Source organism: Monodon monoceros, unplaced genomic scaffold (assembly GCF_005190385.1).
Source record: "Monodon monoceros isolate NGI ecotype Baffin Bay Population unplaced genomic scaffold, NGI_Narwhal_1 Super_Scaffold_16, whole genome shotgun sequence".
Taxonomy (NCBI): domain Eukaryota; kingdom Metazoa; phylum Chordata; class Mammalia; order Artiodactyla; family Monodontidae; genus Monodon; species Monodon monoceros.
In genome coordinates this window covers 56,972,973-56,994,239 of record NW_021703772.1, presented here as the reverse complement: position 1 = coordinate 56,994,239, position 21,267 = coordinate 56,972,973, and the positions used below count along the sequence as shown (strand labels likewise).

The following is a 21,267-nucleotide window of genomic DNA, read 5'->3' as shown; positions in this document are numbered from 1 at the left end:
TACCAGAAGATCCAGCAATTCCACTCCTGGGTTTCTATCTGAAGAAAACAAAAATACTAATTTGAAAAGATATATGCACCCCTGTGTTCATTTCAGCATTATTTACAATAGCAAGTGTCCACCCATAGATAGGTAAAGAAGATGTGGTATGTATTCATGTATACAATGGAGTATTACTCAGCCATAAAACAGAATGAAATCTTGCCATATGCAACAACATAGATGGACCTAGGGGGTATTTTGCTAAGTGAAATAAGTCAGGCAAAGAAAGACAAAAACCAAATGATTTCACTTATATGTGGAATCCAAAAACCAAGACAAAACAAAACGGAAACAGACTCACAGATACAGAGAACAAACTGGTAGCTGCCAGAGGGGAGGGGAGTTGAGGAATGGGTGAAATAGATGAAGGGGATTAAAAGGTACAAACTTCCAGTGACACAAAAAATAAGTTAAGGGGATATAATATAGTGTACAGCATGGGGAATATAGTCAATAATATTATAATAACTTTGCATGGTGACAAATGGTTACTATGCTTATTGTGGAGATCATTTTGTAATGCATGTAAATGTTGAATCACTATGTTGTACACCTGAAACCAATATTGTATGTCAACTATACTTCAATAATGTTTTTAAAAAATAAAGAAAAACAAGAGATAAAAAATTGGTGGGGGTGGGGTGGCCGTGAGAGGCTGGCAGTCAGGTTAGTATTATGTTCAGTAAATATTATACTCCTTTTAGAGCTAAACATAAGCAAATCAAAGAATACTATTCTCAAATTTTATAATCATTCTTAGTGCAATATATATCATTAACATGTAAATAATAAAAAATAAAAGAAAGCTATCTACTACACATGAATCCAAGTTCTGGTTCAGAAAACATGCAAGAGAGCTAGTAAAATAAGGACACCACAATTAGATTCAGTTTGGAGAGCCACATATGTACATACATACATCCTTTAGAATTTTTTTCCCTTTTCTTTTATTTAAGTTCAGAAACAGGTGAAAGAAACAAAAAGGAAAGAAAGGGGGAGGGAGAGAAGAAGGTGTTGGGGAGAAAGGGAGTGAGGAAGGAAGGAAGGAAGGAAAGAAGGGAGGGAGGGACTGACGGACTAACAATGGTTCAAAGCAAAGAAATAAAGACAATTTAAAACTCACAGAAACACAGAACTTAAACATAAATAAAATGTATGACGAAGTTACCTATAATAACAAGATCAAATTAAACAAGGAACTAAATTATAATTCTCAAAAAGTAGAATAAAGTTGAGATACAGTTTAGAATTTTTTTAAATAGGGAAAAAAATTCCAAATAGCAATTAATATTTACAGACCCAGAAAAGTTAGGAATACTAGAATAGTGTACCACAGAAGAAATATTTTTAAAAAATAGGTTATAAGCTTCTTAAGGTCAAAAACCATATTACATTCATCTCTTTATTCCCCATGATGTCTACACATAAGAGTTATTTAATACATTCTTTGAAGTGAATGATTCATTTATATTATAGCTAAATGTTAATTCTCCCTAAAAGAATATCCAAAAGCAGTGCTGCAGGAATCCAAAGTAGAGAGACCAGAAGTGGTTTTTCTATAGTTACAATATGACAGCAGAAGAAAAAAATTGGGGCTTCAAAAGTTTCTAAGGAAAGATAAGTTTAGATTCTTAAAGGAACTAATGTTGCCTAATATTAATAAATGCTTAAGAATGTCAATAAAGGGCATCATACATCTGTTCTTTTTTAATAAGAGAGAACAGATTTTTGTTAAAGTAACAGCAACAGCTTTCTGCAAAATATCACATTTTAAAAATATATTCACTAAGGTTATTCAAAAAAGTTACTACCAGTCATACAAGTAGAAAGTATAGTAACCTGGCCTTCAGGCCAAAAAAATTTTTATAATTACTAGTAAGAAGTATAAATTATAGAAAAATTTAAACTGATTATGAAAGTAGGTGTTACACTGCAAGTATCTATGACTAATTTTCTTTTTTTTGGAAGCACAGCGTGGCTTGTGGGATCTTAGTTCTCTGACCAGGGGTTCAATTCGCACCCCGTGCAGTTGGAAGGGCAGAGTCCTAATCACTGGACCTCCAGGGAATTCTCTACGACTAATTTATTTTAATCATATTTAAACTTTTACATAACTTTTGATAGACTTTTACATTTATCAAAAGAGCAGGCTAATATTTCTATAAACCAGAATCCTACTTATAAAAGGTGGGAAACAGTGGGATTCTTCCCACATACCTCCGCCAATTAGAATACCTAAAACTATTATGGCTTATTTAGTACCCATGGTCTTTGTGGATATTTATAAAAGAACTGACTTCTCGAAGTTCTAAATGTCACCCTAACTTTATAAACCAGGCTCCAATTCTGATGATTTATAAGAGTAGAAGTTAAATTTTTGTAAGTATATTCCATATAGCAACAAAAGCCTTACAAACTACAGGCATACCTCGTTTTATTTGCTTCATTTTATTGTACTTTGGGAATACTTAGTTTTTTCACAAAATGAATTTTACAAATTGAAGGTTTATGGCAACCCTGCATTGTCAGATGATGGTTAGCACTTTTTAGCAATAAAGTATTTTTTAATTAAGGTATGTACATTTTTTTAGACATAATGCTATTACACACTTAATAGACTACAGTATAGTGTAAACATAACTTTAATACACACTGGGAAACCAAAAAGTGTGTGTGACTCACTTTATTGCGATATTCACTTTATTGGGGTGGTCTGGAACCAAACCTGCAATATCTGAGGTATGCCTGTTATTTTATTATACTCTAGAGAAGAGAACAAAAAAGGAAGCCAATGCAAACTCAAAAATATCTTTTCACATGCCAGTCTTGGGCATACTTTATGTAACCACTTAAAATAATAACATAATAGTAATGGTTTCACTAGTAATCTGGCAATATAACCTCAAAAAGAAAGAGTTAATGTTATTATATGGCAGTAATTCAATTTTTTTTCTCATTTCTAAATTACATTTTTTTTCTTTCTAACAGTGTTACTTTAGAAGGACTCAAGTTTGACAAAAATCTTCATTAAATTCCTCAAAAAATAAATCATAAAAATGTAAGAATTTTCATAATAGCAGATATTCCAGGAGACTCTTATTTAAAGGGGGGGAAAAAACCTTACAAAATATTGGTGAAATCACTTAAATTTCAAAAGATTAAAACTAATTATATATTTAATCTCAAAAGATAATAACATCTTTACTCATCAACCTATTTTTATAAAATCAAAATGAAATAAACTTATTGCCATCTATTTTAAGTCATACCCCAAATTACCAAATACAAATTAACATAAAAGCATCCTACATAAGTTTTTCACACCTCTATCACACTTTTGAACTCACTTGGATAAATATGGATCTTTCCAACAGCAGCAGGAGTTTCTACAAAGTTATTTACCTTGTCCAGGTCTTGCAGTTATAGTTGCTCCAGCAGATGGCGGCTCCAACTCCTGTCAAATACAATAATGTTATTACAGTGACCTACTACAATGTGCGATTTAAAATAAAATAGTAGTGCTATTACAGCCTTACCTTTGCTTTCTTTGAGTCTGGATCAAACCTTTCAAGAATTAATTTAGCTGTTTTATAAGTTTCTTTTTCCATGACTTCTTCAAGCTGCAAACAAAAATTTCCACAAGTTGTCACATTTTAAAACACACATACACTACTTACTTTTATAAGTCCTATTCAAAAAGTATTCAACTGCAAGGCTTAAAATAAACAGCACATAATATACCCAGATAGCACGAAAGACTTCCACATTCAAATAATTAAAATCCAGATTTTAAAATGGCTTCTAACCTCTAATATGTTACTTGTATTTAACAGCTTTACTGCAAGGAAATACCAAATATTGCTAATTGTTTACATATAATGAGGAGAATAATTACATGCACCAACTTCAATAATGGAATGTGCAAAAATCTATCAGCCATCATTATTGGAAGTTATTAGACATGACAAGCAAATGACAGGCAATTCCTCAGATTTATTTCCTCCTAGCACTTAACGCTATTAATTTAAAGAAGGTCGTTAGCCAAGAGCTTTACAAAATAAAATCTCTGTGCCAATTAGCTGCTGTCAGCATCGATTTTAGATTATTTATTAGCAGAAGCAATTAGCTTGCTGCAAAATGCAGTGAAAACTCACTTAACTGGGAGAACAGCCATGCTCTCTCACGGAATTTGCTCAAATGACTTTAAAAGCTGAAGCTCCCCATTTTTTACTTAGATTCAAACAACTTTAGAGGGAAAAACTGAACATAATAAGAAGTTAAGTAAAGATTTTACTGAGTTCTATGCTCACACTAGGGACTGTAATTAAAGCACTTCATTATTATAGAATTTTATTTACAATGCACTCAGGTCACTTTATGGCTTAATATGTGGGTTTAATTTAAAAAGTAATCACTAGTAAAGTATCATTTTAGCAGTTACAGCCCAATATCAGAAAAAGTTTAACTTTAGTACAAGACAGTCATAGTTATGACAAATAGCTAATATATAGAATAAAAATGCTTTTGCAAAACTTGGAAGAGGACCTTTTCCTTCTCAGTGACCACTGAGAGCCACTTAGATTCATTAAATGTCATGTTTATTCCAAAGGACATTTATTTTAAAATGCAAAGCAGAGAACATTTACCAAATTAAAATACAATTTAAAATATGCTGCCACAATAGTTAATAGATTCCTCATTAAAATCTCAATATAACACTTAAGAAGTGCTTAGATGAATGATTTACTAACCTTGGTTTAGTGAAACTAAAATATTTTTCTAATTATTTCAAAATTATGATAAATTCTCAAACAAGCAAGTTTAAATTTCTGATGTAAAGAAAATGTTTGTAACATTACTACTTTAGGGTTGGGGAAAAACTTGGGATGGGGACAGAGAGAGGGCATGATAGAATCTATCCCCAAATCAACATAATCTACATGAAACAGCAAAGAACTGAATCCCTGATCTCTACAAATTAATTTTTGATGGTCCAGACCAGTGCTGTAAAAATAGAACTACATGTAATGATGGAAGTGGTTTATATCTGCACAATAGAGTAGCTACAATGCCATATATGATAAATGATCCCTTAAAATATTGCTTGTGCAACTGAGGAACCCAACTGTAGCTACTTTTATTCCACTTTAAATAATGTAAACTTTAAAAGCTACATGGGTCTAGTGGCTACTGACTTGTGCAGCACAATTCTAGAGTAAGACTATTGGTAGGTTTAAAAAGAAGATTAGATACAACTGTGATCTTTAAAACAATACACAAAAGTCAAAACTGAAATGCCATTTTATTAAACTATTGCCATTCCTAGTACATCATTCAGCAAGTATTCACGTTTATGTCTATGTACATGTAAAGTATCTTAAATAAAAACATTTTAAAAAGCAAAAGATACAAATCCATTCTCTTTTTCTTTTGCATTTACTTTGAAAAATTCTTTTTTCACGTAATAGCTTAATTAACACATATATTCCTACTACATTTTAAGTGAATAATTTGTTTTATAAATAGGGAGACATCTGATCAGTGGGAAGAATACAAACTTGAAACCATGACATCAGAAAAGATCTGGGTTCAAAGTACATCTCCATTGTTAATTAGCTGTAGAAAGACTGAGCAGGTCTGTTAGTCTCAGTTTCTCCTTTTGTAGAGCATAAACATTAACACTTTCTCGTAGCACTGTTATGCAATTTAAATAACGCAGGAGAGTCTATAACAGTACCTAACACAAAAATGCATAATCTTCAATGATACCTCAGTTATTCAGAGTGGATCTGAAACAAGCAGTGTTTTCAAATACCCACCGTATTAATATCAGGATTCAGGAATGAGAAATTGAATTCTCAGAATTCCCTAAATTACAAATTACTCTGTATTCTTCCTAATATTTTACATATTTCAAATAATAATGAATGATGTAACAAAGAGTGAATTATTTTTCTGTGATATGAGTATACTAAAAGTTTAAAAGTTTTTTATTTAAAAAAGAGAATAATAGGGACTTCCCTAGTGGTGCAGTGGTTAAGAACCCACCTGCCAATGCAGGGGACACGGGTTCGAGCCCTGGTCCGGGAAGATCCCACATGCCACAGAGCAACTAAGCCTGTGCGCCATAACTACTGAGCCTGTGTGCTGCAACAACTGAAGCCCGTGCGCCTAGAGCCCGTGCTCTGCAACAAGAGAAGCCACCGCAACGAGAAGCCCACGCACCACAAGAGTAGCCCCTGCTCGCCGCAACTAGAGAAAGCTAGCGTGCAGCAATGAACACCCAACACAGCCAAAATTTTAAAAATAAAATAAATTAAAGAAATAAAAATAAAAAAGAATAATAAACACATGGTTGCTTATTTATTATGAATCAACATTATTTTGGCAAGATTATATATTTTGAGAACATATAAAAATTATTTCTACCTGATATAGAATTTCATCATAGAGAATACTAAAAGAAGGGAACACTAACACAAAATAAACATCAATTTTTTTAATTTTGAAAGATAATTATACAATATTTAAATTATAACTCTTGAAATAAAATTTTAAAACACACAAAGCATTAATTGCCCTATCCAATACTCTTGATCCTTGTTTCATAACAAATATTCCAGATGTAGAAAAATGTCTTGTGTTTTGTACTGACTTTGGTCAAATTATTAAAAGAATCTTCAATTCATAGCTTTAGGGTACATGTTGCATTATTTAAACTCATATTTTTAAAATGATGAAAATACTGTCTGCTTATCCTGATTTTGTTTTGCTATTGAAATCAATATTTTTTTACTAATTCAGATTTTAAATCATTTTCTGACTTTATATAGGAGTATTCTACAATAACAATAACATCTCTCTCAGCATTTCTTCTGTTAAAGTATTTACAAAGATCTGTAGCCTACAGTGAGTATTCAAACACTGGAAAACACCAGCAGATATTACTGGGTAATATAAAAATGTAACATGAAACTTCTAGTGAGGTTAACAGCCCCACACAGAATCACATGCTAAAATTGCCAATTTAAGGACTTATTTTGCTTCCAAAATTTATTTCATGGAATATCACTCACAGGATTTTGTATACAGTATTCTATATATATAAACTTATTAACATTTATTTGTAAGAATAAGTCACCATTAATAAGAGACAGGGCCCATAAAACAGACTTATGGCTACAAAAGCAAGACTGACTAATTAGATTGTGCCACTTCTCCTCTATGTGCTCCTGTCCTGTTGCCTAAAATGTCCACATTAACCTACAGCTCAGCATGTCAGCATTTCCTGCTCTTGCTTTCAACTGACACTAGTGTATTCTTTTGAACCAGTAACATTTGTAGTGATTGTTAAGTTTTAATTCTCAGAGAATTATAATAATTCTTTCCCAGGTTCCCAATTTCTCAACCGATTTTCCTCAGGACTTGGAAAAATATAAATTGCCTGAGAAATGCCAGAAAGGAATTACCACAGAGAAACACCTGTACTATTCTGAAAAAAGCACAGCATTTTCATGAAGCCACTTAAAGAGGTCATTTTGACTCGAGTTTTGATGGATTTTGATTTTGAACTGTTTTGATGGGATGCTCATGGATACAAAGCGATTATCTATTGAATAGTGACATGTTTTAAACTAAAAGTTAAAAAAAAAATGTGAGTGGCAAAATGTACACAACCAGACTTGGGAGGTTTTTTAGGTAACTAAAGATTAATTCCTAGCTTTATTTTAGTAAGTAAATACTTACATTAAGTTCTTAGATTTAAAACATTGTTTTAAAACATTTAAAACATTGTCACTCATTTTCCTTTCTAAGTAATTTAACTTTTTAATTAATTGATAATTCATGTTTATTGTTACAAATTACACTTTGACAAATTACAAATTACATTACAAATATATCCAGATTAAAGAGAGGCATCCCTGAGGAAACCACCTTTAATGACACCTCAAGTAGTAAATACAATTTACATTCATTTTTTTAGTGAAAGAGAAGGGTTAGGAGTTGGGTACTTTTAAACTAATGGCTATTCTTCCTGCCATCATTTTTAAAGCTATAAATGTAGAGTTAAACATCAAGGAACAAAATCAGTTTTGATTACATTTTGCTTTTGCTCAAAAGTAATGTCCCTTCTTTTTCCTCTCATTACCAGTACAATCATTAGCTAGCATTGTACTCCTTACAAATTCACCCTTAACACCTATTGTTCTAAACAAAGTATAACGCAAACAAAGCAGCTCTGTTAAGGGCTTGAGCAATAAAGGCAAGGGACTAGTTCCCAACAGCAACAGTACTGAAACCAGAAACAATTAAGTCAATGCAAATTGTGTTCCCTAATTAACAAAATGAGTTAAAGCAGCCAACTTATTTTTCTTTAATTATACATTGCAAGAGAAATGCCATACTGAAGTATTCTGTAATATTGATGTCTCATGAACCATTTAGATATACAAAACTATTGAACCTTGAACTGAGTTTCCCAACTGTCAGACCTAGATGGAGCAGCGTTTATGTTGTGATTCCATCAAGGGCTATTAAAGAAGTAAATAGCTTGGTTTGTCCTGTCAAAGAATTTTCTAAGTCTGTTCTGTTACTCTACTGAGAGTTCTTCACCAATCATATGTTCTCTAAGATTCTGTTTTCTGTTCATGTGATGCCACTGACATTGAATCAGCTTCTCATCACTTAGAATTTTTTTATTTTCTCCTTTTTTTCTCTCTCTTTTTTCTTTTGTCTTCCTCCTTGTCTTATCTACTTTAATCAATATTTCTCCATTTTGGTACAGCAAGTGAGGCTTGGCTACCAGCTCTTCTATTTTTATCACATCAGCAAACCAAACCAATCATATCACAACTTCTATATTATTGAGAACCATCAGTATTTCCTCACTTTGAATTTCTGGCTGTTCCATAATGTGTAGAATGCCAGAAATATAATAAGATACAATGGAAACATTTCTACGTTTCAATTTAGGACCATCAAAAATATCAATGCGATTTTTTTTTTTTTTTTTTTTGCGGTACGCGGGCCTCTCACTGTTGTGGCCTCTCCCATTGCGGAACACAGGCTCCAGACGCGCAGGCCCAGCGGCCATGGCTCACAGGCCTAGCTGCTCCACAGCATGTGGGATCTTCCTGGACCGGGGCACGAACCCATGTCCTCTGCAACGGCAGACTCTCAACCACTGCGCCACCAGGGAAGCCCTCAATGCAATTTTGATAAAATACCTCACAGAATACTGAAGAGGCATCAAATAAAAAAGATAAGGAATCCTTTCAGAACTAAGGTTTCTTTATTTTTCAGGTACTTAAATCCCTCAGGACCGTGTCTTTTCTTACCAATTCACAGAACAATTTTTAACATTAATCTTAACCTTCATAATTTTTATTAGTTTCATCCATAATTGTTACTCATTATACTAAAATACATTAAATTGATTTTGCATCTGATCAAATTTCATTAAGTTTCCATATAACATGATACTCCTATCAATTATCATTTTTATACTTCAAAAATAATTACATGAAAAAAGTATATGTAAATTCAAGCCAAACACCAAGTTCAACCCACTTATTAAAAACTATTACAGGGCTTCCCTGGTGGTGCAGTGGTTGGGAGTCCGTCTGCCGATGCTGGGGACACGGGTTCGTGCCCCGGTCCGGGAAGATCCCACATGCCATGGAGCGGCTGGGCCCGTGAGCCATGGCCGCTGAGCCTGCCCGTCCGGAGCCTGTGCTCCGCAACGGGAGAGGCCACAACAGTGAGAGGCCCACGTACCGCAAAAAAAAACCCAAAAAAACTATTACATATCAACCTCTAAACATCTAGAGTCCTTCCTCTCTCTTGATCCTCCTCTTTCCAACCCATCTGAAGGATGCATTTTACTGGCCCCACAACAGACACCCATGTGATCAGAACTGCTGATAGAAAATGAAAGAAACCAAAGAAAAAATACTCTCTTTCTCTCTCCCCAGTTTTCTTTGGCCCTTTTTTTTTTTTTTTTGCATGTTAAATTTGTTTTTTACAACCAATCTTCTTGATTCCCTCTCTCCTCGCTTTATTATGTCAAGAAAATCTGAGAACTGACATATGATGTTTGGTGTTTTTTTGGCCCTAATAATAAATCTGGATACCCACTTTTTACCACTCTGCCTCATTTAGTCCTCCAAAATGATTCATTTACTTACTTCTCAGCTTCCAACTGACATAGACACTCAGACTCTCAAAAGTTCATCTAACTACTTTTTCCTGTCGATCATTATTAACTAGCAAAAATATTCATAACTTAGCTTCACCATTAAACTGTTATATAAAAACATACTTGTTCCTTGGAGAGTCATTACTTACAACATATAAACCATTAATTATTCAGTTCTGAATTTATTAGTTTTATATAAATTAACTTAAATAAAAGTTAACTTACTATTTTTTTCTTCTGGGATTTTAAATCATCCAATGCTTCATCTAGAAAACAAGATTTAAACCAAAACTAAATCAGATATTAAGATACAAGAAAAAAAATCATGTCAAATGATATACATTAAGCAACTGCAAGAAAACAGTCTCATTTTAGAATTTCTCACAGATGTGTACAGACAGAAGTCATCTCAATTTTTACCCATATATATTTTATATGTTTGCTTATATTAGATATTACAAGCTCAGGAGTGGAAAAATGGACTTTACATAGAATAAAACACGTTTCCAAATTTTAAAAGATACATATTTTTTAAATGTTTTCAGAAATATTACTTTTTATTATTTCTCCTTCAACATCCCACCCACATTAATTTACAAAATTAAAACCAATTATTTTTTTATACATTGGTAATAAAAATGTTCTCTTTATTTATGAATAAAGAAGTACATATTTTATTAAGTTATTTGATCTTCAAGATATTGAGCAGTAATAAAGAAACCTTTGAAAATCTATAGTATTATATACCTGAAGAGGGACTTGGAAAGGAAGAGGATACTAATTACTTTTCAAAATTAAACTTTTCCAAGATTTGCCTGTTTAGTTAGGTTGCATTGGTAGAACATAAAGAATCATTTCAAATGATATAATTTATGAATGTCAATATCTGCTTTACACATGTATTTTAGATTTCTAGTTTTTCTCTAGAAATACTGAACTAGTATAAATAAGAATACTATTCCAGATGCAAAGACTTATAACTTGATTTAAACATTTTACCAAATAGAATTCAAATAATTGTTCTTAATGTTTAATTAAATTTACAAATAAAATTATCTTTTCATTGAAGTTCTGGAGTAGCAAACATCTGAATACCCAATTCAAAAGTACTATTTACGTAAAAATCCAAAGAAATACAAACTTATGAAAAGATGATTTTACTATATATTTTTTTCAAAGTGTTCTAGCAGACTTATTACTGAAAGGGGAAAAAAACTGCTGACCTCTTTAAAGAGAATAGTCATCTTTAGTTAGATAAGACCAAGCCAAATATCTAACCTTTAATGCAGAGATCAGCAAACTTTTTCTATAAAGGGCCAGATAGTAAATATTTTAGGCTTTATGGGCCAAAAGGCAAAATTAGGTGAGCACTTTTAAAGGAGTAAACAAATTTCCACAAAACTTTCATTCACATAATTCAAATATTATAATAATTGAGTTCAATTTTTTGTAACATAGGTCTACCAATAAAAGGAATGGAATCTGGAGGGGTAGGTGGGGGATAACATTTCACTTGAGATTCAAAATTAGTGTCCCCCATCCTCAAAATTGATCACAAATGTCAATCTGTTAGTTTATCTGTAATGAGATTTCACACATTTTATTTCTGAAAAATTTTTTTCACAGATAGGTGCTGCTAAATATTGAAATCAATCCACAATCACATGATTTCAATTGAGCATATTCATTGTGTGAAAGGCATTTATAAAATTCTTTAGATTCTTCTCTTGATATTTGCATTTTATCATGTCATTGCAAATTAATCACTTCCAGTTAAATGGATTTTGAAATACGGAAATTTCCTTTGTACTTGCATGAGGTCTGAAAAACACTGCTGGAATCGCAGTTTGAGCTCAGATAATGTATCTGCTGCAAATCGGGGTGGGAATGGAGATGTTGTTTCTTAACTTCTCATAGCACTTTTTAAAAAATTACCTTTCGTCATCAAAAGCAAATTGTTATTTGCTTTTCTAAATCACTTTATAGCAGTATAGGTTTCACATATAAAGACTGTCTTGTCTCGTACTCTTAGGTTGAATTCATTAAGAACCATTATCAAGTCTGCAGCAAAATCTAATTTCCAAAGCAGTTCATTCATAATGGTTGAAGGTGGTTCTTCTCATTCAGAAACATTTTAGTCTTGGCTCTGAGCTCAAAACATCACAATAAAAGTTTACTACTACTACTAATGCATCCAACTGCTTGTATTTCTGATAAAAGTTCACATAATTGATGATGATTAAGTCCATTGCTGTTGAATAACACAGTGGATAACCACAGAATTTAAACACCTTACAGTTTCATGAGCTTTGTAAATTAATCCACTAAGCCTCTTTCTGCTTCACACATATTTTTACCACCAATAGTTGTAAATACATCTCAGTAGATTCCACTTCAGGTTGTACTAAATTAGTGTTTTTTCAACTTCTTTAAAAATATTCTCTCCCAGAGTGTTCTACACAGACTGTTGACAGAGGCTAATTCTTTAGTCATTTCAAGTTCAGTACTGACTTCTGAAATAAATTACAATTGAGCTGTATCAGTAACATCTGTCAACTCATCAAGAGTCAATGACAGGGAATTCCCTGGCACTCCAGTGGTTAGGACTCGGCACTTTCACTGTGATGGCCCGTGTTCAAGCCCTGGTCAGGGAACTAAGATCCTGCAAGTCTCGCAGCATGGCCAAAAAACCAAAAAAAAGAGCCAATGACAATCACTTCAAATAATTTTTTTTAAATGATCTTGTTTTTAAGTTAATTATGTTGCTTCCAGTGTTCTTAATTCTTCAAGCAATTGTTCTTGCTAAAAAGGCTACTAGCCAAGCAAGTATTTTCTCTAAACACATTTTTTCAGCTGCTGCAATTACACAATTTAATTAACTCACCATTGGTAAATAGCTTTCTTTGCTTCACAAATAAGCCACTCAGAAACTTACTTTTAAGTTCCATTTTCACTTTTTATTTTTATGAAGAAATTCTGCTATGATGAGATATTCCATTTAAAATTTTCTAGGGACTTCCCTGGTGGCGCCTGACGATGCAGGGGACACGGGTTCGTGCCCCGGTCCAGGAGGATCCCACATGCCGCGGAGCGGCTGGGCCCGTGAGCCATGGCCGCTGAGCCTGCGCGTCCGGAGCTGTGCTCCGCAACGGGAGAGGCCACAGCAGTGAGAGGCCCGTGTACCGCAAAAAAACAAAAAAAAAAAAACAAAAGTTCTAATTTTTCTAACATTGCTTTTCTGTGCATTGGGAGTATCATGATGAGTACGTAGCATGATAGTCAATGTATATTTGTATTCTTTTAGTACATTTATAATGGCATTGCATAATAAGCACAATGCTTTGTGTTTTGATAATAAAATAGTCCACAATCCATTGTGCCTTAAAAGTGCAACATTCAGGGCTTCCCTGGTGGCACAGTGGTTGAGAGTCCGCCTGCCGATGCAGGGGACAGGGGTTCGTGCCCCGGTCCGGGAAGATCCCACATGCCGCGGAGCGGCTGGGCCCGTGAGCCATGGCCGCTGAGCCTGCGCATCCGGAGCCTGTGCTCTGCAACAGGAGAGGCCACAACAGTGAGAGGCCTGCGTACCGTAAAAAAAAAAAAAAAAAAAAAAGTGCAACATTCAAAGTCCAATTTTCTCTTCTTGTTTTTACATAATGAGTGTACACTGGTAATAATAAATAAAATAGTCACAATACAGCAATATACATGGCACGTGAAATGCTGTCAAGTTATAACAGTGTCACTGTGATTTGTTGTGCATCCTACAATAGGCTGAAATGTTGAGAGCACCATACAGTCTGTCACAACTACTCAATTCTGCCATCATTGAATGAAAGCAGCTACAGATAACATATAAATGAATGGACGTGGCTGTGTTCCAATAAAACAGAAATTTGAACTTCATTCAAATTTAACATGTCACAAAATATTACTCTTTGAATTTTTTCAATAATTTAAAAATGTAAAAACCATTGTTAGTTAGCTCATGAGATGTACAAGGTGGTGGGCAGGACTTGGCTCACAGGCTGTAGTTTGCCAATCCTTACTTGAATCTATACTAGGTCCAACTTGTAAAACAAAGGAAATACAACTAACAGAACAAAAAGCAAGACATGATCAGTAGCTTCAGACTTAAAAAATATATATATGTATATATATATATACACACACATAAATATATATGGTACCTAACTTTATGCTAAAAAGAAGTATAAAACTGCAAGACAATCTCTTATGAAGTCTATTTTATCTACATGCAATACCTATGCAAATGAATTCATACAATTTTTTTTAATGAAAGGATCTGTAAAATAAAAATTTAAAGCAAAAATCTCCTTTATATAATAAGCATGTCCTAATGTGCCTACTTGCAAGTCAAAATATTCACACATTTTCCTTAGAGAAGTGTTTCCAAGGGCTCTTTTAAAATAAATTTTCTTATATTTTTCACTATTTTGTTGGTTCCATGAGGTCCAAGATCATATTTGTTTTAAACTTCTTCCTGTCTTCCCAGCATCTACTATATTACTAAATATCACTGGAAACAATGCCATAAGCTTAATTTCTCTAATCTGATTAAAAGTATCAATATTTTTTAAAACCACAGCAAACATCATACTTAATGGTAAAAATTAAAAGCTTTTGCACCAAAATCAGGTGCTAGACAAAGATACCTGCTATTCCCACTTCAACTCAATATTATACTGGGTCCTAACCCATTAAACAAGGCAAGTAAAATTTTAAAGGCAAGAAAAACAAAAAATAATAGGAATTGGAAAAGAAAAATCAGTACCATCAGCCCACATGTCTGTAACACTTTACAATTTTTATATGCTTTCACACATAATATTATCAGTTAAAACTCATAACAGTCTTGCCAAAACAAATATTTGTTTCTAGTTTATAAACTAGCAAACTGAGGTTTAGAGGACTTAACCTTATTTGTAGGACAAAAAGATGGCTAGTGTGGCTGGAGCAAAGGTGAAAAAAGGAGAGTGGAAAGAGATGAAGTTAGAGAAGTAGACATAAGCCAGAAAGTTGGGGTTAAGGTCAGATTTTACTCTGGTTGCAATGGGAAGCCACTAGAAGAATTTAAGTAGGAGAGATACAAGACCTGATTTATACCTTAAAAATAGACTAGTTAGGAAACCACTACAATAGTGCCAGCAACAGATGATGATGACCTGAATTAGAATTGTAGTAGTAGTAAAGAAAGTTATAAGTGGTCATTTTCAAGATAATTTTGGAGGTAAAAATGAGAGAACTTTGAAGGGGAGGGAGAAATGCATTGTAAATTAAAGGGAATACGGAGTCAGGATGGGATTTTTCCCCCAGATGATTGTATTGAGACAGGATTATATGCCAAATAGGGACAAGCCAATACAAATAGATAATGCAAAAGAGATGCAGGTAGGGATAACTATAAGAGCAAAGTTCATGAAATGGTCAGAGTATCTAGAATCCAGAGCATAAATGAAAGGCTTAGCCAGAGATGGGATCAAGGTCAGTCTTCCAAATTACCATGATGGATGACAGCATACTGAGTAACAGATGGGGCTAACTCTATGTTTTTGGTGGTGGAGATAGCGCTCACCTGCTTACATCTATTTTCTTCATGAAGTGAGGCTATCAGGTCAGAGTGGCCAGGTAGATTTTGTGAAGTTTTGTTTATTTGTGGCTTCTGAATTTTTATTTGGTTGGTTGGTTTTATTTTGGTTTGGTTTGGTTTTGGTTTGGGGGTTTTGGTATGGTGGTGGGTAGTAGTGATTTGAGGAGAAATACAGTGTCAAATAATACTCTCAAAGAGAAAAAAGTAACTTTACTAGGGAACTATAATAGGGTTTTGTAGCAGTGTTGAGTGTACAATTTGGTATTTGCAATCATAGATTTAAAGTGAGTCTAGTCAGCATGTTGTATGATTTTCCTCTAACAAATTTAGTTTTCCTGATGCACATATAGACTAAGCACATAAATGTCTTTAACCAGGATATGGTTTCTCCAGTCACAGATTAAGCATATAACTGTATTTAAACAAGGTATGGTTTGCCAGACAAGCAGAATGGGAAAGAGAGGCAAAGGAGTCAAGGGTGTCTAAAAGGGATGGTCATTGGTCTAGATCACAGAACCTTAACTGGGTCAAAGATAAGTTATACATGAGGAGGGCAGTTTGAAAGTCATGTATCTGTGTGAACCTTGCTTGGATCCTAAGTCAAACAAACAAAATATTTTTTAAAGCAAATGACATTTGTAAGATAACTGGAAATTTATTATTTTTATATTTAATATTTTATAATTTTAAGAATTCTTTTTTAAGTATAATAATGTACATTGTTTACACATTTTTTAAGTACATTATGGATAGATATATCTGGGATATACTTCAAAATAACAGAGATGGAGAAGTGGGTGGGGGTAAAAATGAAATAAGATTGACAAGGAGTTGATGATTGTTTAGGTTGTGTGATAGGTAATATGAGTGTTCATTATACTATTCAGTCTACTTTTGTATATGCTTGAAATATTCTATAATGAAAAGTTAAAACAAGAAAAAAAAACACATGTAAAGTTCATTTAAAATGAAATTTGCATATCTTGGGTTAATTAGAACTCATAGTTTTAAGACCTGAATGTCTTTAAAATCTGCACATACACAGAATACAGGAAAATTGTCATAATTTACATACATATTGTATTTACATACAATAAAAACAAAAGCCTAGGGGCTGTGAGCCTGAAGAGAATGATGCAATTAATAGAATAAATCAAAAGATGTTTAACTATATTTTACTCCATAATAACATGTTTTCTATAAATATAATTTAATAAATATAATTTCTCTTCATTTAAAGAAATGAATTGTTTTGTGTATTGTGTAAAAAAAAATTCTAAATGGACAAGACAGAAATAACACAACAGAAAAACAGAACCAGTTTGATCATTCATAACCTTTCTTATACTTTACAGTAAACAGCTCTTCAATATTTACCACGTTGTCATTTCAATATACCATTTCACAACCTGTTATTCAATTACAAACTAATGTACCATAAGATGGGTTTTTTAATGTATTTATAAAAACTTCAAAATTAAACTTACTATTTCTTTCTGTTCTCTTGGAAAAGAAGAAAATAAGCACCGTTCTTATGCTCCAGATGCTACAGAACAAACAAAATTCAAAAACAAAAACCATCATTAGGATACATGAATTAGAAGCCACATAAAATGAAAACAAACACACATTTCCAATTAGAGTTAGGGACATTGTATCCCTTTGTATTTTGAAAATCAAAAAGCACTCTTTTCTTTCAGAATCCACCAGAAGTTTACCTGTGCTTTCAAAGGAGTTCTCAATCTAAAATCCATGGACCTCCTGAGAGTCCCTCCAAATTGTGAAATTGCCTTTGTGTGCATAAGTGCATTTCTCTGGAGAGACCATTACCCTCATCATTCTCAAAGGAGTCTATGAATCCTCCAAAAGATTAAGAACAAATTTAAAAATTCCTTCTTACTAGGTAAGCATCAACTCTAAAACTTTATCTATTCCCATACGTTAGGGAAAAACATGTTTTACAAATCCAAACCATTATACAAATGTAAGTTGCTACTCCTTCCCTGGTTTTTTTTTTTTTTTTTTGCGGTACGTGGGCCTCTCACTGTTGTGGCCTCTCCCATCACGAAGCACAGGCTCCGGACACGCAGGCTCAGCAGCCACGGCTCACAGGCCCAGCCGCTCCACAGCATGTGGGATCTTCCCAGACCAGGGCACGAACCCGTGTCCCCTGTATCGGACTCTCAACCACTGCGCCACCAGGGAAGCCCTTTCCCTGTTATTTAATATTAGAGGGATCTTCTCTACTAAATAGGATAAGCTATCTGGAGAAAAAAATAAAATCTTACCATCAAGTAAATAACTGATAAGTAAATTTAGCTAAACATCGCCTTTCAAAGATTTTATGAAGGTAATTCTTTAGGCCTTGCATTAGTAAGTCGTCAAATGATACTAAAAGAATTAAAAGAAAATCAAAGAATGATCCTAATCACAAACTTGTCCAGGTCATCTCTTAAATTCAATGTAAATAAAACAAAAATCCCTTCTCCATAGAGCATGGCCGAATAAGTATACAAACATTATCCATCATTTTATAAAAGAAATACATTGTATCTAAATGCAAATTCAGATAATAGGTATGAAAATTAGTTCTTCACTCTGAAATATATCATTGCTATTCTTAGGAATTAGCCTGCAAGGTCATCACCAGTGAACCCTGTCTCCTGGTATTCATAACTTTATGTAGTTCTCTCTCAACACTGTTGGTCTGTGTGACCAATAGCATGTCACTTCAAGATTAGGTTATAAAAATATGCAGTTTCCATCTCAGGCCTCTTCTTCCACTTGCTTTCTTTCTCTCTCTTGGATTATTCGCTCTGAGAGAAGCTGCTATGACATGAGGACATTCAAGGAACTCCACAGAAAAGCCCATTTGGTGAGGAACCGAGGTCTCTGGCAAACAGCCAGTGAGGAGCTGATGCCTGCCAACAACTGCATGTGTGAGCTTAGAAGTAAATTCTCCAGCCTTAGGTAAGCCTTGAGATGACTATAGGCCCAGCCAATAGCTTAACTGCAATTTATATATGAAAAAAGACCCTGGGCCAGAATCATCAGCTAAGCTGCTCCCATATTCTGTCCCTGAAGAACTGTGAGAGAGAATAAACATTTGTTGTTTTAAGCTACTAAGCTCTGGGGCAACTTGTTACATAGCAATAGATAACTTGTACATGTTTTGGGGGTTGTTTGTTTGTTTATTTATTTATTTTTGGCTGCGTTGGGTCTTCGTTGCTGCACGCGGGCTTTCTCTAGTTGCAGTGAGCGGGGGTTACTCTTTGTTGTGGTGCGCAGGCTTCTCATTGCAGTGGCTCCTCTTGCTGTGGAAGACAGGCTCTAGGCACACGGGCTTCAGTAGTTGTGGTGCATGGGCTCAGTAGTTGTGGCTCATGGGTTCTAGAGTGCAGGCTCAGTAGTTGTGGCGCACAGGCTTAGTTGCTCCTTGGCATGTGGGATCTTCCTGGACCAGGGCTCCAACCCATGCCCCCTGCATTGGCAGGCGGGTTCTTAACCATTGTGCCACCAGTGAAGCCCCTACATGTTTTTACATGGTGATGATTTATTTTTATGATATGAAAATACCAAAATAACCAGTACCAGATTCCTACATGGTACTTGGACAACTATCTAAGCACTAAAAAGAAGACACTGGTCATTGTCCTTACCAAGGGAAGGGAGATGAGAAAAGAGGTTAAACATACAGCTCACAACCCTAAATGATCCTACAACAGTAGAAAAGTCCCATAATATTTCCCCATTGCAAACCCCCTGAAACAGTGGCAAGCTGAGAGAGATGATTTAGGAAAAAAAGTATAGGGAAAGAAAACTGAGAACACAAGAGAAGGAGTTGCAGAGATAATGACTAAAATTCTGAAGAAAATCAGTAAATTTTCTTAAATGGTATATTTTTTTAAAGCATATATAATTTTCGAAGTGTAAAAAGTACACGAATGGAAATATACTCCCTTACTTCACAATAAAACTCACTAACTTCCCTTTGTGCACAACAAATTCTTCTTTTGGTTTTTATCAGAACTACTGGTGGAGAAAATGAGCTATCAAATAATACACATTTCTAAGTGTCAAGCCTTCAAGACTTGAAAAGGTAGAATATAATAGAGTTAGTTATTCCTTAAGGCTAAATTAAATGAAATTCTTTTACATAATTCTTTAAAATAAAATTTAGGAAAAGAATTAAAGTACTTCAGGAATATGTGTTCTACTTATCCCAACAAAGATGTTGCTCTCCCAATAATTAAATATAATTTATGAAAATACAGCAACATGTTTTGTGAAGATATTAAAGATATTACTATTGACTCCTACTTTGAGAATACTGGCATAATCTCCATTTCCCCCTTCTCTTCGTAGAAATCATCCAAACAGCAAGGATACAAAAACAAAAACACAAATTCCTTTTCTGATAAAATTAAGATAAGCTAAAACTCAACCCTCAAAATACGTGGAAGTGTTCTCCAAAACAATGGAGATCATGCAAGGGCTCAAAAGAGTAAAAGCAGAGAAGGAAAACTGCTTATCTCACTAAAAGGTAGGAAGATAAACTTCTCAAAGTGCAAAGCCTAAAACTCATGTTTATTACAGTGAGAATAAGATACACACGCTACAGGCAGAAACTCCTAAGTTTGGTTCCAACAATGAAACTGAAAAGGCAGGGCTTAAAGAGAAATCACTCAGAAATGCCCTATTTACAAAGAATATTCTGTTTCTATGGCAGCAGGGGAGAAAAGTTTTGTACTATGAAAAATTTTATACACAGTTGCCTAACCCTGTTGGCTGGAGAAAGATAAAAGCTGAACAAACTAACATACTAAATCCTGGATCGTAAGGAAAATTCTAGATAGCCTAAATGTAGGAAGACTTGCCTCTATACTCTCACATAAACCTCTTACAAATAACTGGGCCAAAGCAAAGTAAACATACCACATAGCTAGAGATTTTCTATTTAAGGTATAAAAACCAAAAGCAAAATAGAAAATTAGTTTCAAAACTTAGACCAACATCTTTCATCTCAATGAATGTAAATGAGCTAAACTCACTAGAGCAAAAGAAAAAGACTTTCAGACTGGATCATAAAATAAAAACCAACCCTATAATGTAAACTGACACCTAAAACTGTTTTTGAAGGTTGAAAATAAAACAATGGGCAAAAAATATAGTAGGCAAATACACACAAAATAAAGGTTGTGATCTTAATATGCCACAAGACTGAATTCAAGACTACACCCCCACCAAAAAAAGCTTTAAACTAGAAAAAGAAGGTCATTTTATAGTATTAAAAAGGATGCAGTTTCTTTCCAACAAATAGAGCTGGAGCAACTGCACATCCACAGGCAGAAGAAAGAAAGAGAGAGAGAGAGGGAGGGAGGGAGAGAGGGAGAGAGGGAGAGAGGGAGAGAGAGAG

At 34.0% G+C, this 21,267-nt stretch overlaps 1 protein-coding gene across 3 annotated transcripts in view; it reads right to left on the bottom strand.

Annotated features, from left to right (window-relative positions):
* Positions 1-21,267, bottom strand: part of LNPK (lunapark, ER junction formation factor) — an 83,701-nt gene that overhangs the window by 44,203 nt on the left and 18,231 nt on the right. For all 3 annotated transcript variants that reach the window (XM_029225847.1, XM_029225848.1, XM_029225849.1), the window contains 4 exons: positions 17,339-17,397; positions 10,466-10,506; positions 3,579-3,662; positions 3,445-3,496 (listed from right to left, as the gene is read on the bottom strand). In XM_029225847.1, the coding sequence (XP_029081680.1) occupies positions 3,445-3,496; positions 3,579-3,662; positions 10,466-10,506; positions 17,339-17,397 (236 nt within the window). The remainder of the gene's footprint in view (positions 1-3,444; positions 3,497-3,578; positions 3,663-10,465; positions 10,507-17,338; positions 17,398-21,267) is intronic.